The sequence below is a fragment of the Cinclus cinclus genome, chromosome 1 (genome assembly GCF_963662255.1).
Source record: "Cinclus cinclus chromosome 1, bCinCin1.1, whole genome shotgun sequence".
NCBI lineage: Eukaryota > Metazoa > Chordata > Aves > Passeriformes > Cinclidae > Cinclus > Cinclus cinclus.
The window spans coordinates 33,529,823-33,556,315 of record NC_085046.1 but is presented as its reverse complement, the minus strand read 5'-3'; the positions used below and the strand labels follow the sequence as shown (position 1 = coordinate 33,556,315).

The 26,493-nt window shown below is 37.9% G+C and overlaps 2 protein-coding genes across 6 annotated transcripts in view; one reads left to right on the top strand and one right to left on the bottom strand.

Annotated features, from left to right (window-relative positions):
- JAZF1 (JAZF zinc finger 1) overlaps positions 1–6,225 on the top strand; it is a 181,496-nt gene extending 175,271 nt beyond the window's left edge. The window contains exons 4-5 of the mRNA XM_062495981.1: positions 817–986; positions 6,049–6,225. Of these exons, the coding sequence (XP_062351965.1) occupies positions 817–986; positions 6,049–6,225 (347 nt within the window). The remainder of the gene's footprint in view (positions 1–816; positions 987–6,048) is intronic.
- Positions 6,226–8,889: 2,664 nt separating this feature from the next.
- The window catches only part of TAX1BP1 (Tax1 binding protein 1), a 54,554-nt gene continuing 36,950 nt past the window's right edge, over positions 8,890–26,493 (bottom strand). For 4 of the 5 annotated variants that reach the window (XM_062508499.1, XM_062508513.1, XM_062508502.1 and 1 more), the window contains 9 exons: positions 25,407–25,553; positions 24,123–24,216; positions 22,689–22,807; positions 21,409–21,534; positions 19,540–19,611; positions 16,899–17,073; positions 16,418–16,563; positions 10,677–10,762; positions 8,890–10,036 (listed from right to left, as the gene is read on the bottom strand). In XM_062508499.1, the coding sequence (XP_062364483.1) occupies positions 9,835–10,036; positions 10,677–10,762; positions 16,418–16,563; positions 16,899–17,073; positions 19,540–19,611; positions 21,409–21,534; positions 22,689–22,807; positions 24,123–24,216; positions 25,407–25,553 (1,167 nt within the window). In that variant the 3' untranslated portion in view covers positions 8,890–9,834. The remainder of the gene's footprint in view (positions 10,037–10,676; positions 10,763–16,417; positions 16,564–16,898; positions 17,074–19,539; positions 19,612–21,408; positions 21,535–22,688; positions 22,808–24,122; positions 24,217–25,406; positions 25,554–26,493) is intronic. The other variant, XM_062508522.1, reaches the window with a different exon arrangement.

The following is a 26,493-nucleotide window of genomic DNA, read 5'->3' as shown; positions in this document are numbered from 1 at the left end:
TTCTTTTTAATCAGCTGCGGCTCTTCCCTCCCCTGCTTTTCTTTCTTCAACTGTATTTTTACAGTTGGAATTCTGCTTTTCTAATTTCTCTTGTTTCACATTTAACTTCTTCAGAGGATTTCATTAATAGTTATTGCAATTAAAAATAAGAAATAAACTCAGCACCAGCTGCTCAGATGGCTGTCTTAGCATATCTGGAACATAATGCGGTCTGTTCAGGGCAGTCACACAATGCAATTTATACCCACACCTGAGGGAATGAATTTCACAACTATAATTGCTACAATATAATTCTTATTAATGTTGTGCTATAATTCCTATTAATTCCAAAGGGCTAGTAAATGCATTAGGACTTGTCAACATATTATTTTACACTGTTTATGATCTGTAGAATTACACTCTTCAGTATTGCATTGCATAAAGAAATGCCTTAAAATTAGCTTTAATTGGAGGAGGGGAGGGAGCGCATTTTCTGCTCGGGCACTGGGAAAGACGGAAGGATCCTGGTGTTTGAGAAGCAATGAAACTGCATTTTAAAATCAGTCCTTTGAACTTTCTGTGCCATGCAGTTAACAGTTTGTGAAGATATATTAGTAAGACCTGTCTTGGTTATTAGAAAAAGAACCACTGGTGTCTTTATGAAGGAATAAATAACTAGAAGAAAGATAGGGTTATAAAATTTAAAATAACTGTCTTCCAGAAGAGACAAAAGTGGGGAAATTACAAGTCATTGTAGCTGATGTAATAAATGCAGAATGGGTTATCTTGCTGTGCTCTTATTTATTCTTGTTTTATCTGACTACCCTGCTTTTCTAGGTAGTGAATATGATGAAGAGGAAGTAGACTATGAAGAATCAGACAGTGATGAGTCCTGGACTACAGAAAGTGCTATCAGCTCTGAAGCTATCCTTAGTTCAATGTGCATGAATGGAGGGGATGAGAAACCTTTTGCCTGTCCTGTTCCTGGATGTAAAAAAAGATATAAGGTAAGCAGACCTACCTCATTTCCTGCTGGTGTAGGTGGTGGGGAAAGCCTCTAAAATCAGTTTGCACTCTTCTCATTTACTAGATTTTCACAATTATTTTTGTGATATTTTAGCAGAATATTTTATTCACTAGTTTCCTCTCAAGCACAGCCAAGTTTATCAATTTTACGAGGGATGTCTGTCTGTCAAGAGAGATTACATATAGCAACCTTTTTGCTTTACACATTTTAACGAGCTTTTTATTATTTAGACAAATTAACTGCAGAATGCAGGAGGTACTACAAGCAAAATAATCTTTTGGGTCCCTTTCAGAAGCATGAAATAAAAAAGCTTCTATCCATCTGTGCCAGAAAGAATTCCTTCTGCTTAACTACTAGAGATACTGCCTCCTCCCTAGGGAGGCGATGCCCAGGGTGCGTTTTCTGCTAAAGAGGATGTGTGGAATGTAGTGGTTAACATCATGCAAGACAGAATTCACCTTGGGAAGGCAGAGTCTTGCAGAAATTCCAGCATCATTCTGTCCTGGCTCTGAGCTCCCATGACACACCTGCACAGCCGTCAGTGACCCCACATGCAGGGCTTGCATTCCATCGTGCGACACCCTGGGAAACAATTCCCTGACGCCCCCAACCTGCCCCCTTCTTTACTTGATCTCCATCATGAGAAATTTTTTGTCTTTTTATGTGAGTGAAGCATTTCTAAACTGGACCCTTGAGCTGGCCAATGTAGAACATGCCAAGATGTTGCAGGAGTCAGTGCAGAGACAGATGGAATTGTGCTGAACATCTTGCACTTCAGTATGGTGTTCTCTAACCCCTGACATTTGGGAACAGAAGTAGTGTGTTGGCACACTTCCTCTAAGTAGTTTTCTAAAGTTTTTGCATGAACTGCTGGAAAATCCAACCACTGACCCTACACCCAAGAAAAACCATGATGGCAGGGTTGGTTATATTTTATGGCTTGTCCATTAAATAACTGATAAGAAGGGACTTAAAAGAGAGGAGAAATGTGAAACAGAAATATAGGAAGGCCAGTAGCAGCTGAGGCAACAACTGCTGTGGCAAGAATGGAGAACCTGTGCATGAAACCATGTAGTGGATAAAAATGTGTTTCAGTGATGCTGCAGCAGCTCCCACAGCAGCAAACCACAAGACTCAGGTTCCTGTACGGACCACTTAACCCTGACAACACTGTTTCATAAAACATGGACAAGAAAGCAGTGTGCTTGTTTCTTAGGGACACACAAGTCTTTTTGCTGAGATTATCCTGAGCTATGTAGTGATTATTCTCCAGTTACAGAAAAAACTGAACACCATCACCAGGGCAGAGGGAAAGATGTTTTTTTGGACTACTTGGAAGTATTAATTTGCAGATAAACTCACGCTATTGAAGATCAATACTTTCCTTGCGTGTGGTAGGAGCTATGCCAGACAGAGGGTATGGTATAAAAAGCTAAATCCCTAGCTCAGGAAGCAAACAAGCCGTGGTGATTGTTAGAAGTCGTGTGCCCAGAGGGCATCTATGCATTGCAGAAAGCATTCACTTAATGGCAAAGGCTGGAAGGAGAACCCTGTAATTTGCTATATCCTGTCTGTTCTCTGTTTGACTGCCAGCCCTCTGTCTTTTTATTGCCCAAATGAGCAAGCTGTTTGTGCCTGCTTCTGCTATCTCACTACCTTCATCTCAAATGCATGAGGACTGTCTATAAGGGATATCTTGTACACCATTAATGGTAGACCAGCCGGGCAGGGGAACAAATTAATGACCCTTAGAGGGGCTGACAGGGAACAGCAGCAAATAAAAAGTACCGTATTCTCCTAAGAGACTCACCTCTGTTTAGTCCTGATAGAAAAGCACGTTTCCTTCAACTCTGCCTCACCTCATTTCTCTTTTCCATGGGCTCTGTTTCCTCTTTTTTTATTTTCAGCCTATATATTTTCTTTTTGCATTTTTATCTATGTTTCCTTCCTTTTAGCTTTGTGTCAGCTGTGTTTCTTGTTTCCTCTTTATCTTCCCTCTGCTTAAACCGCTTGTCTGACGAATTATTTGTGGAGTCTGGGTAGGGAGTCCTGTGATCAAAGCACTGGGATTTTCTGGTGGGTACTGGATAATCACAGTTAGGACTGTAAAACAATTATAGTGCTCCAAACAGGAACACAGACATGCACATACAGTAATTGCCAGGCTCACTTTACGGCTGAGAAAGGATGCATTCCTTTAGGGACCGAGGAGGAAAGGAGGATATACACAGTTTTCTTTTGTCTGGCCTTAGGTGACGTAAGTTGGAGAAGTAGAATGGTATTTTTAGAGATTTTATTTGTACTACAGTACTGCTTAAAGGACCCAATAAGGATGGGGCACCTTTTTGCAAACAATGTTCAAGGATAAGAGATGGCCTCTGCACTGAAAAGTCATTATGGAAAGGTAAATAAGACAAGAATGAGTACAACAAATACTCCAAAGGAACGGGCTGGGGCGGACAATGGAAACTGTAAGGAGAACATGTTTATACACAAGCCCAGATGTGTATCAGAAGCCCCTGCTGGCCTCCTGCCCAGCTGCTGTCTCCTGGCACTTTCCCATAGGCAGTGGAAATAGTCATAAATATTTCATTGTTCTTCAGGAACTTTATTTTTAAAAATCGTTTGCTTATAACATGTATTGGTACTCTATATTGTATGGCAGAGATTTTCTTGAGAAGCAACAGATCCTGGGAGAAATATTTTTCTTTAAATTTTGTGTCAGATAGTCAGAAATATCTAAATAAACCTGAAGTGCACTGACTTCTAGAGCTTTAAATACAAGTCTTTGAACTAATTTCTGAAGCTTGCTTTCTTCTCTAATTATGCTTATTGAGGTAGAGAACAAGTTATAATTACTTTACAGTTTTCCATTTATGGATTTCTTTTCTTCCTGTGATTAATTTTTCATGCCTGAAATTTGATTTTTAGAAAATCGTCTGTGTGATTCCAAGGAACCCACAGGTATAATCCTTGCTTCTGTGGAGTTCACCCTCACCAAACTTTGGATTCACATCAAAATTTAGAAGCCCTGTCCAGAAGCTTATGAATATTGAGTAGTTAATGTGCTTTGCAAAATGCCACCTTGTAGGAGCTAAAATGTGGATTTATGAAGGTGTTGATTAGTCTTCTCTGTATTCAGTACTCCTGAGTGGTCTCTAGCTCTATTATTTTGTTAGGAAAATAATGTTGTTGTAGGTAATAAGGCTTGTTTTAAAAATTCCGCTGCAGTAGCAAAAGTGAAGCAGGTGACCCCCAGATTTTTTCCTCTTTTGAAGGCACAGGTCCTTAAAGGTACACAGATGGTGACAGATGCCTTATGAAGCCCTCCTTCCACTCAGTGACAGTCCTGGCCCCCTCACCCCAATGGCCCTGTGGGTTGCTACAGGTTGAAACTATGTGTGAGATGATCCAAAAGCTGCCCCAGGATCTCAGATTTCTTGCAGGGAATTCACTTGACTGCTCTTGAGGCTGATGTGTAGCTTTGATGTGCTCTTGGAGTTGTGGTGCTACGGCTTTCTGCCTCCTCTGAGAGCCCTGCACACAAACCCTGCCCTGATGGCTCGTGTTCCTGCGTCTGGTTGGTGTTGGAGATGGGGGATTCTCAGCTCCCACATCTCTGGAGACAGTTGTGCAGGGGTTGTCCAGCATTTTTCAGGGTGTAAAGGACAATTCAGAGAATGGATTTGCAACTTCAGGTGAGGATTCACTGCCTGGATGCTCTGGAGAAGAGGAGCATGAATCTGCAGGCAGAACAGTTGCTTGCTGTCTTGCACCTCTTTTCCAGGGTGGATATTTGAGACTGTTTTTCTGTGAGTTCCAACCTGGAGCTTCCACTTACTGTAAGCTGCACATTGAGAAAACTTGTTGTTTAAAGAGCTAATGGGACTTTCTGTTATGTGTAACACCAGGCAGTGGTTCAGCAGAGACAAAATCCCGAAGACCTAATTTAGTGGGTTGTTTCATATCCACACTGATTCTAGCTTTTCAGTGTGGCTCTCTTTTGGTTTTTTTATCTTTAAAAAAAATACTGAGATACATATCTGGAACCTTTAGAGAGAACACAGGAGAGCCTTGGAGAGCTTCTCTCTTCTTGTCACAAATGCTATCTTCTTTGGTTTCATCCTAGGAGAAGCTCAAATGAAAGACAGTATGCATTTGCTAATTCATCCAAAAATCCAAGCTCTTTCAATGGGAGCAGATGAGAGGCTCCAGTATACTCCACAGAACAGGATCACAGCAGCTGCTGAGATCACAACAGCTTCTTCCACTTTTGCCAGAAATATGTGAAAAGGAAGAAGGGGAATTACTACTTAGTAAGGTTTTTGGTTGACGTGGCAGAAGTGTGGCCCGTTTCCTGCCCTTGCCAGTGTAACAGGGTGTACGTTGTGTTGCTGTGTTTTGCACTAGTGGGGATCAGCTCTCCACTTTTAGTTGTGGACTATTCCCTAACAATAGCTATTTTGAACACTGCTTCTCTGGGTTATTTTTTTAAATGTCCTGTGTAACTTTTTTGAGTTAAGCATTGCCTGCAGTTATTTCTTTGGAGGCAATGTGTAAACGATCAGAATTTGCTGGAGCTTAAAGGCATATCTAGAAACAATGACACAAAACAGAACAGACCCACCATGGGGGCGTCTCAGCTCTTTAAAGAGGTGTGACCCCAGTCTTCATGCCAATTCTTTGTTTGCTTGTAAATGAACCTCTGAATAAGATTTGTCAGGCTATATGAAAAAGATGTCAGGACGCAAAGAGCAACCATGTGTGAGTCCATTAAATGGTGTTCTCTGGGAAGTGATATATATTGGGAGATAAAAATCAGGAGCAGCCAGGTAGGTGAGTTTTAAGAACCCCACAAATTATTGTCCTTGTCCCACTTGGTACCTTGGAAGCCCAGCACATGTGTAGTACCCAGAGGGAGCTCCGGGCAGTTTATAGATTTTGCTCAGTGATCCAGTGAGTGACCCATTCTCAGGTTTTAACTGGAAGCAGAGCCCGTGTCAGCCCACCTGAGCACTGACATTTTCCCTTCTCCCTAACAGAATGTGAACGGTATCAAGTACCACGCCAAGAACGGCCACAGAACACAAATCCGCGTACGCAAACCATTCAAATGTCGCTGTGGAAAGAGTTACAAGACAGCTCAGGGCCTGCGGCACCACACAATCAATTTCCATCCCCCCGTGTCTGCTGAGATCATCAGGAAGATGCAGCAATAACATGCTGGTCACAAATGTGCCAAGAAATCCTCACCAGCAGTTGCTGATTTTGAGAACAGCCACCTTTTTCAGGGGAAGCATTCAGCAACCCTTTAAAAAAAATTAAATGCATGCTTTAAAATTTTCTGTAATTTTGGAATGACGTATCTTTGTAGAGTTAATGATTTTGTACATTTGCACATGTTATCATCTTACCCATTTTCATTACTTTGAGATAAGGTGCTATAAAAGCTATAGGTTCTTCAGAACATTTTTCTCCAAAAAACAAAAGAACTAGGGGGACGTTGCCTATTTAGTTGTACTGACGTGTGGGACAAGAGCGTGAGGAGGAGAGCTTGGCACTGACATCCTTTCAAGATTGTAATGTGATGAAGACTTTCGATGCATCTGTCAATGTGTGTGCAAAACCAAAACAGTACTGCCCTCGTCAAACTATAGTTAACATGCCTTACATAACGGAGTTATCAGTGGAGTAGCAAGTCTTTTAGGTAATGGAAATATAAATAAGAAAGAATGTTTAACATAATATGCTAAAAATATTTTCATACTTAAATAACATACATAAAAAGGTGTGCTTGCTGTATTTTATATTATCTTGCAAATCTTTTTTTTTCCTCCCTCTTGAAACGCTGAAAACCTTGCCGTTCGAATAGTAAACAATCACTTTAGTGTTAGCAATTACGTTTTTTTCACTGTACAAGATGTCATATTATGTTCATGCCCATCAAACTTTTGAGGACCAATATCCCAGTCCAACTAAATATTTACCCCTGAACTATCTGTTAGAAAGACACTTGGAAATACTTAAGTGCAAATTTATGTGTGTGTGAGAAACAATTATCTTCATCTCAGATGAAGTTTTGAAGCACTTTGTAGTTCTCTATTGCCAACAGATTTAATGTTTTATGTGTTGCCAATTCTTGCAACTACTGTACGAGCATGTGCTGCGGTTGCAAATAAAAATGAGAAATTCAGCGCATGGTTTAAGGAGGTCCGTTAGTTGTGCTAAGGGAGTTCTAATGCCTCTCCCTCACGTTCATTGTGTTTTGAGATTTTCTGTTGTGCATTTTTTGCTTCTCATTGTAGGTCACCGCATCCCATTTGGAAGTGTCTGTTTAGCTTTACAATTAATTTTGTTGAAATATGACATTTGAGCCTTATTGAAGATTAAGTGCTTCTTGCAGCAGGTGGTCAGAGACTGACTTAAAAGCCAACATGAGAGCGCTTCGTGTCTGGACCATACCTGAACATTTGTTGCTTGCCATCCTGCCTTGAGCATTCTTCTCACAAGTGCTATTCCTGGAGTTCAGCTGGCCAGGAGCAGAGGTGGGCACCCTCTACCAGCCCTAGCCTGAATACTCCTTTGCCTGGCAAGGCTGCAGGAGGAACTCACAGTGTTAACACAGTCATCGCCTTGGCTTGGTTCCTGTTCTTTTAAGTGCAAAAGAAAGCTCACATAAAGGAGGAATGAGCTTTTCCTAGATTTTTTTCCCAAAGCTTTAAAGGAAAACTTTGTAAGGATGACAATTGCCTTTTCTCCAGCAGAGTAAGTCTCATTAAAACATGTAAGAATCATCCTAATGAGTAAGTGTTTAGGACAGCCAAAGTGAAGCAAAACATCCTCTCTCAGATGCCAGAGAGGTGACCGTGACAGCCGGGTTTAAAGGATGATCCAGACATGAGAGTTACTGGTACACACAAGGCCCCAAGTGGCCACTTCCCACCTTCTGCAGCTTTGGCAACAGATCTGGCCAACAAACACGTTTTGGCTCTGCTCCTAGTGCAAGAACTACAGGCTGGGTGAGTTCGTTCAACAGCTAAACAGTTGTAAAACGTCATTGTTGCATGTAAATTCCTTTCAACTGTAAAACTGAAATTCCAGTTTCTATTTACCTATTCATTGTGACAGTATTATTAAACAGGTAAAGATGGGACTATTTTGTTATACTGTGTATAGTGAATGTATTGTACTGTGTCTGTGAAAAGTGTGCTTTAAATTATATTTTCATATGTTTTGTTGGGGACAAAGTACTTTAAGTTTGAAAGTGACAGAGGTTTGTTTTAGAACTGAAGGCAACTTAAATAATTCCTGTCAGGAAAGCTGCTTATAAATGTAAATCAAATCACATTTAAAATAAACTGCCTCTGACCTAAAACGACTGCTCTTTTCTCATTCCTAACCTAGAGTTAAGTTCTTGGGCTCTGTATAGTCTTTCATTTGTTTATTTTACTTTGGTATCATCAAACTCTTTGAGCCTGTTCGAACTGTTTTCATCTGCTTTTGAGTTACAGTAAGAAAAAAATCCATGCTTTACCTCAGCCAGCTCTTGATATGAAGATCCCAGTTACAAAAATCTTTAGACTGCAAATAGCACATGAGTTACTGAGGAGTTGCTGCTGCCCAGGACCCTGCAATTTATCCACGTCATGCAGTTTTTAGTTAACTCCTGCATTAACTGGCTATTGGACATGTTCAGGAAGCAACTGCAGTCAACAGAAACTACTCTAAGCCTTAATCCTAGAGTCTCCCTCTCAAAGAAAGAACATAAAACAGATGTGAGGAGCAGCCCTTTGTCATACAATGCTGAGTCATCATTTACTCCTTAGTTAAGTCTACACTCTGTTTAATTTTAAAATGAGCAGCAGGAAAAACAGACCACTGACTCCATCAGTAATTCTGCTTTTAATGTAACAAGACTACTGTACAGCAAGTGGGAAGCAAATTTACTTAATACAGTTAAAGTAAATATAAAATGTTTAGATATACACACACGTGTTTTTACTTATTGGAAAGAAATACATGAAGTTAAAACGCAAAAGGTTTTAAAAGCCAGAAGGAACACAATCCACTGTTGTGAAAATGGAACAATATTTTCTACTGAATAAAACTGCAACATAATGGCAATGACTTCTTTAAACAATTACTTTTAGGCATTTAAGCACAGCAGTTTCTTTCAACTCAAAACCACTGCCTTAAAGTATAACATACCTCATTTAATGTAATCCCTTAAGGCAAACATTCTACACATGAAACTGAAGTATTTACCACTCCTCTTGTTGCAAGCCTGGAATCTCACAGTACATGCATCTATAGCTCAGAAATGTACTAGAAAACTATATTTTCATAGGGTAAGTAATGTAAATTTCCAATTTAAGTGTTACTCAGAGAAAAACTATGTGGATTTGCTAGGAGAAACACCTGTTTATTACATTTTTAATTGTGCCTCAGTTATCAAGGTTAAGGGAAACCACAGGTGTTTGGGTGATCTTTTCTAAATGTAGCTGAAGAACACCATGAAGTCGGTCTCATTTTTCCTGAGGCCTAGTGATTGCTGTGTCCTTAGGCATTCCACTAAGTAGGGGAAGAAGTTCCACTAAGTAGGGGAATAAATAGCTACATACACAACAAGGGGGGTTGTGGGTCTCCTTAGAACATTGTTAAGCAGAGAGAGAAGATAACCCCATAGCAGCTTACAGCCATGGCTCCCATTAGAGTACATGAGCTTTTAATCAGAAGTTTGCACTGTTACAGAAAGTTGCACTGCTTTTGTTTCGGAGGTGGACTAGTCAAAGTGGTGGGGCTTTAAGCTACACTGCAAAACAAAGTATTTAATCAAAATTTAATACGTTCTGATCAAAGTGCGTCTGGACGTGCCTCTCAAAGCCTTGCTGGTCATAGTCAGGCGGGAACTGCTCGCTGCACATGGGACAAACCTTCCAGTGGCTTTCAACGTGCTCCTCAAACTTGCTCTGGTCGTAGTTTGGGGGAAACATCACATCGCAGAGAGGGCATTTCTTCTGCACATCAAAACTTCATGAGGAGGCAGAGAGAAAGAAAAAAGGGAACAGATTATTTCTATTTATTCTGTTAATGCAAACTAAAAGCAGCATCCTGCTGCCACCAACATTCAGAACTTTACTACCAACTTAAATTTGAGTGGATTTGTATCCAAGTATCATCCAGTTCATTCAAATGTTTTTGCTGAAAGCACTCGGCACAGTCAGAGTGGTTTTACACACAAATTCCAAAACAACCTGGCATTTAAAAAGCAACATAATTTTGACCTTACTCCAGCTACTACTGAACGCAAATCTATTGAATGCCTTAATGGTCAAACAGTTTCATGGGAAACCACTCTCTCTGCTCATAAATGCTTGCTCTTAGCAAACATAACACTTTATAAAAGCTCTAAAATTAGGTTCACAATTAGATTGGCAAGAGAGGGGAAAAAACAAAAGTTATTCATTCATCTACTAAAAAATTGTCCAAATTCCATCAAAGGTAGAGCATGAACAGCCTGCCCAGTCTCACGGCATATTCTCTGCCAGTTAATTGTAAACCAAACATTCACTGAAAATGCTCCATAGCTTTTTCACCTTCACCCCCACCCTTGAGCAGTTTTACAGAAACTCCTCCATGCCCTTAAAGACCAATAAAAGATAATATCTACCTGGAATCAAAGCAGAAGCCTGTGCCCCGCTCACGCAAGAGAAGACTTGGAGGATCAGGAGCAGAAGGTACAGTGTTGTCATCATCCTATTGAAAACAAAGTATTTTAAAGACTAACCCCTACAAAGAGCTTTTCTTTTTTTCTCCACAATATGCATTTTTGTTATCAAACACAAACCCAGATGAAATTTACCTTCACTCTGTCATTTCTGCAGCACAAAGTTTTACTTTTGTACATGTTGGCTCTATTCTGCAATTCGATAATAGAACACAAAACGGAGTCATTTCAAGGTGGAAATACAGGAACATTCCAAGATTTTTTGGAACTCCCAACTCCTACCTCATTTTTCTTTTTTATCTCAAAGATGCCTTAAAAGCAAGGGCTAGGAATTAAAAGCTAGGACTAGCTGATCTACAAAAATGGATGTGCAAAGAAGCATATTTAACAGCACAAATGCTGTGTTTTATATAGATAACGTGTATGCAAGCACATTTCAGTTTTAGGCTAATGTGCTTTTCCCTTATGAAGGGTTAATACAAACAGGGAAGGATGGGAAAATTTCCTCAATATTCTTCCCACAACACCTGTTTAGTTTCAACCACTTAACATTTCCATTAAGCAGGCAGTGGGGCCTGCTATGACAAGATGCTGGCAACAAACAATCTTGCAGTCTGTTTGCTTTGCACCTGCAGTGAAAAGGGCATACAAGTTTCAAACCATCAGTTTGTCATGAAGGAGACAGGACAGATGTAATAAGAATGAAAAACTATTTTGTTTAAAGTACTCTCACGCTACAATGCTACAGCTTGTACAAAAACACAACAAATTTGCTGAATACCACACTGAAGCACATCAGGACTTCACCAAGAAAATTAATGTGCACCTTCCATCAGTAAAACAGTTCCACTACAAACACTGGCCAAACATTTAAGTCTGAGTTAATTTCTTCAGTATAACCCTTTTCCCCCTCCTCCCCTGCTTTTTAAAAATAAATTTGGCCTACGGCTGGTCACTTGGTAAGATGAAGTTGTTTAAAGCTTTTGCCCTCTCTTTCAGCTTCGGGCATGTATGGCACCCTACCAAATACAAGTGCAACATTCCTCCTTGTTCCTTTTTGAGAAACGTCTGAAAAAGAGGACAATGCTTTCCTCTGCACAGGCACACCTGCATTATCCTACACGGCTGCCCTGCAAGAACTCTCTTCAACAAATGGCAAGCACATGTAATAGCCTTTGGAATGTCCTACAGCTACAGCTTTCTCATGGCCCAGTTCCCTTAATTGTGAAATTCATACTGTGTGTTCCTTACAGCAGCTTCTGACCCAGGCTCTGAACAAGAATGTCAAGACTAAGTATGTACTGATATTACCCTATTACGATATGGAACGCCTGTCTCTTCAGTGTACTTTTGCTCTTGGCCAAGTCACAGGGATCAGTTCTTAACCTTTTGGGATGCCTAACCCACACAAGAAGAATGCAAATATCTCTGTTGAGCTGACCTCACTGAGATGTTACAGAGATTACTGTGTAACCACAGCATGGTCAAAGAGGAATCATGAGAACTTTATCTCGGTCTGAAAGGACTTCCCAGCTATTCTAATTACAAGTTACAGTAAACACTATACAGTCACCAGGAACTAAAAATTCTCACGCAGTACCCTGGGGTAACTCAGAACCTCTGGAAAACAGAGAAGGTGCCATTGTGTTGGAGTCCAACAGCTGCCTACTTCTGTCATTTCTCATGGACAAAACTCCTAAGTGTTCCATGCAAAACATAGCACTTTATGGAGGTAAGACAGATCACAGTTCAAACGATTCTCATCTTGGTTCACAGCCACTTAGTGCCCAGTATCATCCTGCAATCCATTCTTTACTCTTATAAACAAGGTTACACATGCTTTTCAACCTGGCATTTGAATATCTATCACTCTCCCCCGGCAAAAAGAACCATCCCTGACAGCTCAAAACACAAAATGAGGTGGTTTTTGAAGCTGCTTTACAGAGTATGACAACAAGTGCTGGGACACCAGGCCTCGGTGCCTCGGTGGCTCTTGCCTATGCTGCATGTTAAGCAAAGACATCAGCTTACTTTGATACCAAGAGGCCGAGTCATCCAAGTTGTTTTGATGAAAGCCCACACTGCATATTTTGAGAAAGAAACAGTTTAATCTGCCCTTTATGTAGCTACAAAGCCACCTTTCTTGCAGCCCAGACTGATGACCAGGGACATGGACATGGCTGCACATTCTCAGTCCAAGAGCTCTATAGTGCCCTGCACTGATGTAACACAGTGAGTACACGGGCTCACATCCTTAGAAAAAAAAGACTGACACCACGGAACCACAGGCTGGCATGGTGGTCCTGCAGCAGAACAAGTTCCAGGTCCCCTGAACTCAGAAGTCTGAACAATTAGTTGAATGAATGATAAAGGATGTCTTTAACATGATGACTTAACTATTACCACTGGACTGTACCTCTGGCTCCTTAAAAAACTGCCACAGTGAGTTCCACAAATTAAGTAAATCATAAAGATAAATACAGTATTACTCACTAAAGCATGGTAAAAAAGGGGGATTTGCCACCCAGGGAAGAAGGGAAAGCCAGACACAAAACTGTCAGAAGTGCAACTCGTTTTACCGAAACCAACTAATTCTGTCTCAAGTACTGCTTTCATAATTACAACTGTAAGCAGTTCCAGGATTGTCAAACAGAAACTAGAAAGCTGTGTAACACAGCACAAAACCCCATCCCCAAGTGTTACAGATCATTTTGACGTGCAGAAGTAAGGAACCAATGCCCATTCTAGGCCTTAAACAACACACGAACGGACACAGAGCTCACATGCAGTGCAGGCACACTGGGAAGAAGGGCACATACATTTCATTCCTGTGATTTAGCTCTGCTGTAGGAGTGAAATCAAACTCACTCCTCTAGGCCTCTCAACCTCCCTGCAAGCAGTCTGCTCTCCCAAGAGACACCTGGATACCAACTGCTCCTTTCATGTCCTCCCTATGCAAAAGATAGTAATTGGCTGCCAGGGTCAGATCAGGCTCATAATGCACTATGGTGGTTTTTGCTAGGAGAAAGGTCATTTTGGAGTTACCTGGTGGTTAGTTGCCAAGAGTTACATTCTCCATTCCCCACAAATTTACCATGACTAAAACATTGTTCAATAGTCTCAGGATAGTTATTCTGGGCTTGCTGCCAACTGTAATCAGGACTACATTTCTAAAACTCATACTTTAGTATAACATAAGTATAAATCAGTTTTGTTTATGGATCTCTTCCTTACTGCTAGGAATTCTTTGCTCCCAACAATTCCATTTTGGTCAATTACAGGATCATGAGCAAATGGAAAGTTAGTGTTGAGTAGATGACAGCAGGAACTTGTGGCAAGTCAACCACTCCACACAAAATCACCACTGTACATACGCTCAGCTGGCACTATTAACACAGACCAGTTTATCCCTCTCAAAAATAACAGTTTAATTGGCCTATCAGTTCCAAAAGTCAAAGCTACAAGAATCCCTGAAAATCTTCCCAGTCATACAAAACTGAAGGGTTTTTATGACAGCCAGAGACATGGAAGTGCCCATTTCTAAGTAACCAAGTTTTGGGAGAAACCAAATTTGAACATAGCAGCACAAAAATCCTGAGGAAATTGATTATCTTGTATTATATTATTTTAAGAAAGTAAGGGTGTTGTAGTCATTTTCACCTCTTCATGGCTGTTTTGGCAGTGGTTCGCCTTTGATGATGAACATGTCTACTTTATCTAAGATAACACATTTTTTAGCCATGAAGAGGTGGAAGTGACTACAACACCCTTACTTTCTTAAACTAATATAATTTGCAGTAATAGGAATGTGGACAGGACAGCAGAAGCCCATGCAATGGTAGTATTTGAAACAAAGCAGCAAGCCTACCAGTCCTTTTCTTCTGGAGGAGGAGGGAATGCTCCTCCAGCAAAAGGCTCTACATTCTGCTGGTTGAAAAAATGCCGAGATCTACATCTTAAAGATCTTATTTTAAAAAATAGTCCAAGCAATGGTAATCTCCTCATATTTATCATTTTATATTTGCTGTTTTTTCTGCACAAACGACAGACTCCTCTTTATGATGAATCACCCACATGTGTAGAAGTTTTTCCTGGTTATTTATTTACATCCTGCCTCAGAACTGCTTTATCTTTGGCTTATTACTAAATCTTCCTAGAAAGATTCCAGCAGCTTCTCATTTCCATATAAATTCCTACACTATACATACCGCCTATTTGGGTGAGGAACAAGCAACTGATTTTCAGTTGCAAATAAAAAATAAAGATACAAGTTATTTGATTCAAAGGCACCTTTTCTCAAGCTGAACTTTATTTAAGCCTGTTATATTCCATCTCATTACAAAAATCCAAGCTGTGTCTGCAAACGAGCACAAGACTTTAGCACTGTTTCTCTTGGGTTTGCAAGAGGGCAAAGCACATAGATGAGAGAGAACACCCTGCTAATTAAACTGCAGCAGATGACTAAAGAAGAGAAGAGCTTGTCAGATGTAATAGCTACGTCAAGAATGATCAAATTAAATATGCAAAATGTGAAGTAAAGGTGGGGACAGCACTAAGCTCACATTCGAGATCTTGAACAAGCCGCAAAAGCTCTGACAGGTTCTCTAATTATTCACAGTAATGGACATTGGGAGCAAAAGGCAGGAGGGAGAAATACATTTTTCTCCATTATAGGTGCTGAGCACCAGGGCTAAAATCATGCCTGTCTGAACACTGATCAGTTTCTGCAAAGGTTAATAGCAATTAAATGTGGCAAACTAGACTAAATGAGAAACAGGTCATGATACCACTGTACTTGCAAAGAGCACAATACTTTGCAGAAAGGTATTTCTTGTTTAATATTTTTGAAGGTGCAAGAGTACTTGGAATAAGAAAGAGTAATAGGTCTGTTCCTGTTCAAATGAAGACATACAGTCCAATTTACTATAGAAGCCAATTTTTCATACCAGAATGTGCAAGTTAACTGTGCTAAAAAGAAAAGATAACCAGGAACCTGAAACACACAAAGTCTTAAAAAAAAAAAAAAATCAGTGCAAATTATCTCTCTCAGTTTAATCAGCTTTAGGCAACAGTTAATTAAGCTCTTTCAAACACATGTCCACTAGGCAAAAAGCATTCAAAATGGAAATTAATAAATGGAGATTTGCAGAATACACTGCAAAGGATTAACAGATTAGAATAATGTATCTAGTAGGATACCAATTTACAGTCAGCATTTAACTGAAAACACTGGTATCTGAATCCTTTACATTTTTATTTGTTTTGTTCCACTTTAGTTCCTATATTCCTAGTATAAAATGGGTGAGATGTGGCTGTATTTTGAGCTCTCATTCTGACACACATGAGAGAAAAATCAAGAGCTGAGATTATTTTGACTTTTTTTACTTTAGTAATTAAAAAGATTAATAAAGCTACCATCCATTAGGACAAATACCAAAACAAGCTGTCAGTAATTCAAGAGACCAGGGTAACAAGTCTATTATCAATATACAGTATTATATCAATACTATCAAACAAAAGAACTTTCCCCTTTACAGCAAACAAAAATATTTTTCGGCAAAAAGAAAAACCAAATTTACGTAACAATAAATTTGGCTTATCAGATATGGAAAACCTATGTGAAATTCTTGGTAACTCATCAGTAAATGTATCAAGGAAAATAAATAATCAAAAAGGTAACTTGCATTACTATCCTCAGGATCTTCTAAACCATCAGGGCGACTCAGATTGCGTGAAGGCTGGCTACACACTACATCATCCAGCTCCCAAAAGGAACTTCTAACAGGTGGTCTTTGGATCTCATCAGGATTAAAAGCACCATCTGCTCCATCTGAAGAAAAATTAATTAGGACATCTTTGTTCAGTAGACTGTATTTTGTGATTACAGACATGCTACCTTACCTTTAAAAATCCGTAATTAAACATATTTTTGGTTTAGATAATATAAAACAATAGGAGAGAATCAGCTTCTTCCAAAGGTTTTTAAAACTTCGTTTACCTTACTGACTCCCATCATAAAATAAAGGACCTTTACTGATGTTCATCAGTCATAAAAGACTCTGTAAACCAGCCTGAAGACTGCTGGTACTTAACCTGCATTAAATGAGGCATTGCTTTTGAAACAGTGAGGGTGAAATTATACTGGGGGGTGTGAAATTTATTTACCTCTTCTCTCCTGAATTGCATAAGGGTTTCCATATTGCAATACTGGTAGTCTACTTGGCACTGCAGGAACTGGTCCATTTTCCTCTGAATATGGGTTGCGAAAATGTAATGTCTGCTGTGAAATCTGTCCTTCCATCATCCTTCCAGCCTGATCTCCCAGTGTCCTGCCAAGCTCCTAAATAATGCAAAGTAGAAAATGCAATTAACCTATGGAGTCCTAGCAAAATTTGAAATGTTTATGAAATATGTTTTTAAAAGAAAAAATCTGCTAACCTTCCTACTGTCTTTTAATTTTGGTTTTATGCCAAGTATATAATACCAAAAACAGTCAATGAAGAAAAGAAAATATAAACAAGATATTTTAAAGAGATTTTTTTTTTCTTGGTTTGTTGTCAGTTCTAATTACATAAACAGAACTGTCATGATTTTAAAGTGTCTGCTTCCTTTTTGCAATGAAGAAAAATTAGCTAAATCAGTAAAAATGGGTAGATTAACAATAACAACTAAAGATAATGTAGAGTGAGAGAAGTTACAAATAAAAAGAAAACAATGCTTTATTTCATATCATGCCATACCATTCAAACATGTAGCATTTTAGTATGTGGAGCATATCTCTGTACATACTTGACATAATTCCACATGAATTCATGAGTGGCAGACATTTAGTGGACTATTAAGTACATTGCACTGGATCCCTTCTGATATTTAACAGCAAGATTTTTATTAGATCATTCTTTCAAAAATGCTCGAACAGAACTCTTCAAAAAATTAATATACTTAAAATTCTAGATTCCTGCATATAAACCATACATGTGATAGTAATTACAAACTATAAAGGAGTTTTCTAACTTAGAAACAATTAAAACTCTAAGCCAGTATAGATCTTAAAAGACACTAATTGAAGTGACTTCAGTGTGGTCAATACATCAGCTGTAATTTATCCAAATAAAATTCTTTCTCATCCTTCCATTCAACAAAGTGTGTTAAGGGATAGAGAGCAATATGCCATGAATATCAAAAGGAATATGCCATTTAAATTCAGGACCACTCAAAAAATTCTGAGATACAAATATGTAAACAATAATTTAAAAATAGGGACTGTTACTGGAAATCATGTCTCCCTTAATGTTCCTTCTGATCAGTGTTTTCTTCTGGGTTCTGTGGGGTCATGTTTAATACTCGCTGATGTGATGCTAATAAAACCCCCCAAGACTAAAGTGTATCTTTTCCCCAAAAGACTTCTAATTGAAACTTAAAACTGAAGCTTCAATTACCACGTACAACTCCATAAGAATCAAAAGTCTTTTTATAAAAGGAATGACTTAAAATGTTTTTGTTGCAGACAGGTGAACTTCAGATCAACCTCTTGAACAAAGAAATGCAAAAAAAAAGTACCAATAATTATTCTGAATACAAAACATTACTCAAATGCAAAAAGACCTCTCATAATAGATGGCATCCCTCCTCTAGATACAATTAAAAGCTATGCCAGTGTTAATTTAGATTTAGAAACTAAAAGGAACATGATTAAAACAGGTAAGATTAAATAGCTAGGATTGCATGTTTTAGTGAGGGTGTAAAATCTAAGTAACTCATCTTTACTCAATACAAAGCAGGAACAATTAATCAGCAATGAAATCAAGATTTTCCTTTTTAAAACCAATTTCTTCTACAATATAGCAGCAGTTTAAAATGAGATGCAGTAGCGTCAGTACTTTAATTTTAGCATTGCATATAATTAAAACAGAATGTAGATCAACATGACTGTAAAAAGGTGGTGAAAAAAATCTTTAGCCAGAAGTTGGATAGCTAGGGTAGAGACTGATTTTTAAAAAAAATTCAAAGGCTATCTAAGTATGTAAATAAAATGGAAACAAAGTAATTTATAGATCTGAAGAGACAGCAAACGAACATTTTTCAGAAAGCTATGCTTGGTGACATTTATAAACAAACACTGATAATGAGTATAAATTTAAATGCTATTTACTACTACTCCATGCTTAACCTTTTAAATCATGAGTCGAGTCTAGCAAGGCACTTTGATTCTTCTTTGTACTGTAAATATTTATAAATTTGATAAGCAATGTTCCAAGCTTTTATAAGCTTAATACAACATTATTGGTGTTGTTAATAATATTAATAATAATAATAATAATAATAATAATAGTAGTAGTAGTGTTACAGTTGTTGTTATCCTGTGGTGTGTTGAAAATTACTTCCTCCACCAAAACTAGCCTCACCAAAACTCAAACTTTGTTTTGATTGCTTTTGAACTAGAAAAAATACGAGAGATCTATTCAAAATTATATCCTTGGTTTAAAACGATAAATATCTACTACTTGACAATCTAGAATAATAAAAAAAAAAACTAGCCTAATCTGAGAGTTTAGTTTTGTTTCAGTTTATCAGAATTAAAATGCCTGTTTTTACTAAGTATCTCTTCATACTAGAATTTTAAAGTAATCAAATAAAGTTTCAAAGAAAAATCCCAATTTGCACAATACCATGTAATACTATCTGAATGCAATAAAGACATATTATTATTTTACTTTTCAGCAAAATCTGCCTTTGATTAATTGCCATATAATACCTCAGAGGTACTTCTTCATTAGCATTAATATTTCAGAATGTGTGACAATACCTTCTCACTGGTAAAGAGTTCCAGCTGTGATGCCAGTTCCTTTATTCGTCTCTCTTTTTCTGCCAGCTGAATCTATATGAAAAGAAGATTAAGATTCTTGTATTAGTGAATGGAAACTATTTCCCCACATGTTAAATCACGAAGACAAAGTTCCCTGACCAAGCTAATCTTTCAGATGAAAACAGTTTTGTCTACTAGAGTTACATGCAACACATAGTGTTACTATAAATCCAACCCAACAATTCTCACAAAGTTTTATCTACTGGATAACAGCAGTTCATTAGCAGCCTTTTCTTGCCAGTTTTCACTGAAGAGCTGTGGAATGACAAAATTCTGTTAGAAACAAGTAGTATCAGTGCTACTACCAATGGCAGGAGGGGCACCACTGCCCAGAAACAGCTGAAGGTTTGCAAACCTCATCTCGTTATTTCTGAAGAAATCTCTTGGCATTTCATATATCTCACCACAGAACTGGAGAGATCCAAAAGCTACTCCTGCCTCAAAGACACTAGATTTGTTTCATGAACGTATCTACCTTTTGTCTCTATTGGATGGTCTGGGAGGAGGTGCAACACATTACACAATTCTTCCTGGCTTCAAAAATGATTACATAATCTCTCACTACAAAGGACTATTTTATTTGTATTCTGGTTCCATCATAGACTGCCTCTTCCCCTGTGTTTCTAATATCTAAGCTCAATGCTTAGCATAACTGTTTATCATTTTTTTTTCAATTATGAAATTCCTTCTCCTAGTTTAGGTCAATGGAGCAAAATCTCCTGACTGGGAAGAAAAGCACACTTTTTATCTACCACCTGCACCCTCCTGAATTACAGCAATTTTTTAATTGCAGTCAAAATGCCTTCAATCGGAGAACCAATTATTTATTACACCTGCTGTTGAGAAGTTAAACTTACTTCACATTAAATTATGCATGGCAACTGATCACTGCTAATTAGTAAAATAAGCTGGAAAGAGTAATGAAACTGAAATTAGAGCTTTGGAAAGTGTAAAAGAAAGATGGCCTATGGAGTACTGAAATAAACTGCAGAGTAATTTGGCATTTTATAAGGAAAAAATGCTGTAATTACTAATAATAATGGGCTCCTAGTAGAACCAATACAGTCACAACTCAGTTTAATCATTTTTCAACACAATGGGCAAAAACAGGCAACATGGTCAACAGCATTACTGAGAACCAGCAGAAAAGATGGTCCCATGAACATCTGTTGTTCTTATCTCATCCCTGTTGACCTAAAAAGCTAATTTGGCATAAGCATTACTATCACATAACCTCAAAGATTAAGGCCCCTTGTAAGCTAAAGCTGCCCATTATGCCAGACTTTCTGGTAAATGTGTTACATCACTCTACCAAGACTATAGCTGAGGTTTTCCAAATTAAATTCTTGCATGATTTTAAAAACAATGGATCACTCCTCTTTCTCTACTGACTTCAGACAAAATGCATTAGACATTACTACACTAGTAATCCAATACAGAATATGAAGACTTTAGACAAACACACTAATCAATCTTCTTGTTAGTATTAGAGTAAGCAGCAGGAAATTGGAAATACCTGGCCCTTTTTTTCCCATAGTACAAGACTACATCATTTAGGGGTTTGTTCTAAACTCACAGTATTTAAAGACTGATGGCCAGCTGGCAGCAGATCTTAGCAGACCACTCTTACTTTAAAAGGAGCGTTACAAGACTGTATTGTTTCTTCAAGAGCAGAATTTGTACTTACAGCAAAAATGTATTTAGTGTGCTTTCCTTATTAAAGCTCTTCATTACTTGAACTATCAGAAATACGCAGCCATGTTAAGAAGAGGCAACCATCCACTGTCATAAACAAAACCCGTAACTTACTTTATACTGATCCTCCATTGCTGCCAGCTGCAATTTTATACCCTCGTTGATTTTCACTTGTTCTTTCCACTTCAGCTCCAGTTTAGCTAATTCATCAGCATAAACACTGCATTTCATCTTCTCATCCTAAAATAGTTTATACCATGACATGAAATATTTACAGTCTTAAGAGATTTTTCCCTCCCACCTCCAAAAATTTCACTGTGTTAACTTCATACTTTTAAAACGAGACCATTTACAAATGGCTTCTACAAGCCTGACTCCAGACTCTGAAATGGTCAGGACCACAGCACATTGCATAAATGATGTTCAATAAGCATTCCTTTCCTTGAGTTTTCAACAGCTGATATTCCTCTTTAAGTTTCACAGTTCAAGTTTCAAGTTTCTTTGTACCCTAATACTACTAACCATGATTATTCCTTCAAGTACCTCACTTCAATACCAAACCTTTCCCAAATGACTATTACAATCTAAGTATCTTTCGTCCAGAAGGTCAAAGGCAAAGCTTTCTTCAAAAATCACTATGGAATAAATAGCCAGCAGAAGCCAATACAGGCCCTCCATGGACAGGGTCATGAGCAGAATTACAGAACAGTTATTACATCCTGGAAAACTTACTAAAATAGAATAATATCACTGTGATAAATAAAATAAATAAAAATGAAGACAGACAAGACAACACACAGAAAGAATTTCTTAAACTGTTCTCAACTTTTCACTGATGCAATACTCCATCATCATACACACATCCAATCTGATTAAATGAAAATCAAGTGCCAAATTTGGTCAAGTAAACCAAATAAATGCCTTTATGTATGACTGAGCCCAAGGTTGTTGGCAGCACCTACCCAGGTGCGAAAACACTGTAAAAGCCAGGACAGGCAGATAGGGAAAAGTTACTTTGCTTTGTACAGTATATCAGATCAACACTGCCACAGTTGTTCCAAACATCAGCTGGCTTACAGCAACCTGCTGTATTTGATTTATAAAAGCAATTGCACTTAATGTAAGAACAGAAAGTATTTAAAACCTTAAGAATGTGGACATTTGTTCGTAGACATTGTTCTCTTGGTTTTCCTTGTCTGGACACTCTAAAACCATACATAGTCAAGAGTTGACTGAACAAGAATGTGCTTCCTTATGTTAAGATTTCTTAACACTGTAATCACGGTGTATTATACAATCAAGGAAGGCAGCTCTGCTGGGTAGGCCTTGTAATTTTAAGGCTAATCACCTACAGCTACTTTTTGTTCAGCTTTCTGAAGCAGCTGTTTACTTACTGCCAACATTTGCTTGCATTTCTTATACTTCTCTGTTTTCTCAGAAATTTCTTTATTCATTTCACGCACTTGCTCCTTTACCACGGATTCCGAAACTATGTCAGATGAAATGGGGCTAACTGTGAACATTGAAGAAAAAAAACCGAGAACATTGATTTTTTTTGTTCCACAAAGTTTGTATAAGAGTGATAACAGCCCAGATTTAAGAGTGCATCAAAAACAAAGTGTTTCATGTTATCCAAACCAGAAACAATCAGCATTATGTGTTATGTACGATCAGCAACTGTACTGGCAGGTCTGTGTTCAGTTCTCTCACACTGAGAGAAGACCAACATAACAACACACATATGTAGTACTCCCCCAAGAAAGAAAACAAAGTGAACACCAGAATATGTATGCTATCGTTCTAAACACTCTATTCTTACATAAAAACATGGAATACCTCAGCAAACTACTTCACCACACACTATCACTGAGCTTGCTGGGACTGTATGTTTTAGGAAACGCTTGAGTTTATTTTAGACAGGAAATTACAGACCTTTGGTCTGTAAAATTACAACCTTTGGTCTTTACAGATCACATCAGCAAGAATCTGTCAGTTATAAAATAATGCAGAAAAAGTTAATCAGCATTTTTTGGCATTTATAAATTTTAACTGAATGATAAAATCACAGAATGGTGTGGGCTGGAAGGGACCTTAAAGATCCTCTAGCTCCAATCCCCCTGCTATGGATGGGGACACCTTCCACTACACCAGGCTGCTCAGAACCCCATCCAACTTGGCCCTAAACACCCCAGAGGATGGGGCATTCATAACTCTTTTGGGAAGCCTGTTCTAATGCCTCACCAGCCTCATTGTGAAGGATTTCTCCCTAAGTTTTAACTTATTACATATTGAAGTTTTAGAATATTATTTTTGCAATCACTTAATAGTTCAGAATAAACATTTTCTGATAAACCACTACTCCTATGATTAATTAAAATAGTCAATAGACTTGACCTTGCCATCACATAATCAGAACTTCCAGCAGATTGATTTTACAGTAGAATGTTATAGTAGATAGTCATAACAACATGACTGCAAAATTACTGTGCTATTATACTCAAACTGAAAATTTGATTCAGATTTTTTCCTAATAAACTGTTTCTTAGCTTGGCAAAATCAAAACCACCTCTGTCAACCTGAAGCAGAAATTCAAGATTTCAGTTCTGACATTAATAAACAGCAACTAATCTGATACGTGAACTTACTTTGAATGCTATTACCATTTAGTAAGAGACAAAATATTTGGCTCATTCTTCACAGCTCAAATTAATGCTTTGATTAAACAGAACAAGTCCACCTACTTTATACCACAAATACCACTAGTGACTACTTCACATAGACAACATTTTTAGACTTATAAAGACAGACAAAATTTAAGCTGTTGATACCTGGAGATGCAGACAACTTTTTGTCTGTAAGGACGGCAGTAACTGTCTCAATGTTAGATGCATCTTTCAGTTTCTGTTGATGCCCTGCAGTTTTCTTTGTGAAAAGAAATTTTGGTTTGGTACTTGATTAAATGAAAGCACACAGCAATGTATCTCACAAAATATAACATTTGTTCCAAAATTAGACAGAACAGCTTATTAAAACAGTAGGCAATAACATATATACAAAAAAATTGGTTCTACTAAGACTGAACTTGCTTCAGACTATGATTTTTATCATTTTGATGACTGTCTTTTTCCCTAGAAAGAGTAATTTCTAAGCAAATTATTAGAAAAATCTCATTTTCTAGAGAATCAGTTACACTTAAATTCATTAACTTTAATACTCCATTAGAAAAATAGTCTGCATTAGGAATGTCTGCTGGACTTCAGAGAGAAAGCAAAGAAATCTGGTGTTTGCTCTAAGATGCACAACACTGCCAAGGATAAGGAAGATTTTTAAGTAAAAGCCATAGGTGTTCTGATATGAGACCTCATTCACCATTGACCTTCTGGATGAGAAGATATCCACAGAACATTGCATAAAAAAGCTAAGAGAAATTAAGTCTGGTTTTCTTAAGAATTCATATTTGCATATCTTGCCATTGTGCACAGGCCTTTTCCCTGTTTGACCTCCCCTCCAACTCTAATTTTTACACAATTCTCTCAAATCTGTTTGAAATTGGCTGACAGGTTCAGTTACTAGATGGCCTAAGACCTGTATCATCACTGAAAAGATTCATTTATTTATGAAACAGATCTTGGAAGAGTGACAAGATTACAAAATACATATGGAATACAACTCCATACTGTACTGTGGAGAATTCTTCCCCACTTGGCTTTTAAATCCTACTTCAAATTCTCTATTTCCCCCACTTCTGGGCTTGGGTTTTTCTGTCGGGATTTTTTGTGGTGGTACTGGATAGAGGCAGTAATTACGGATTTTCCCAGCTTCAGTTTCAAAATTCTTCACTGAGCAATGTAAAGCTTATAGGTTCATCCAAACTCTACAAGGCTTCTACACCAGCTACTATGAATTCTGTGCGTGGTTTGGACAACTACCTAAAAAGAATCACAGAAGTAATTTCACAAATAGGCTTGTGAAAGAAAATGGTAGAGAGTCATTGCTTACCAGACATTTTAATCCTTCCTTAAAGCATTCGTTTTCACAGAAGGAAATTAAATTGCTGTTTAAAAGTTACCAAAAAAAAAAAAACCAAGTGCAATTTATCCCATTCTACTTACTGCCTGTTCTGTAAACTTGTTTACTTGTTTTTGAAGTTTTTGACATTCTTTGAATTTTTCCTTGTAATGGTCAGCAGCCATTTGTAGACGAAGCTTCAGATCTTCAACTTCTCTGCGCAATTCCTGCTCCACTGCGTTTGAAGCTTCCTTAAAGTAAAAAAAAAAACAGAAACTGTTCTCCCTTTTGTTCAAATACCACTATTTCCCAAAATGTATTTTTTTAATTAAAAAAGCATAATGTTCCATCTAAGTACTGAAGCTCCTATTTCTTTGTGGGAAAGAAAGGAATAGCACAAGCAGTAGAGCAGAGAGAGAGGCAGAATACGTGCTGAACTTCATTCCAAGCAGGACACACTGAGGGACATAAACAGGCACTGGTATAATACCAGAGGCAGGTAAAGGAGATTCTTATTTTATGGGTTCATTAATGCGTATCTAAAGTCTGAATGTATAGGAAAAGTCTGAACACCTTGCAGGGGCTGGTCCTACAGACTAGTATAGCCACAGAGCAAAAGTGCACAGTCCACAACTATTCCCTCACACTCACTAGATTTCCACTCCACCTGGGAGTGGTTCCATTGACCCATAACACTGATACACAAGCTATACCAACAACATCCAGCAACTAGACACAGGCCTCACTCAGATACTTTCTGGTAATTTCAGGCATTCAGATGACTTGCTATTTCCTTCATGATACATTTCAAAACACATTGTATACAACTAAAACTCTTAAGAAAAAACCCCATGTAATTCCTTGGCATTTCTTTTGAGTATTGTAATATTACAGTACTATTTTAATTGTGTTCAGCTCAATATATTTTCTTCGAACAGTTACACCATTGCAGTAATCCTAGTAGCAAATAAATGCAATACAGTTGCAGTCATTGAAGGCCCTTGATAAAGCTCACTTTAATAAAAATGTTGAAGCGTATTAGCTCGCTGTATTTTTATTCAAGACTAAGGTCAAGACAGTTTCCATTACATTAATATTTTTATGCTCATAAGTACTTAAAGCAAATTAACTTTGATCACAAATATTGGAAGGACTCATAAGAATTCAGAGAGAATCTATCAATGAGAAAAG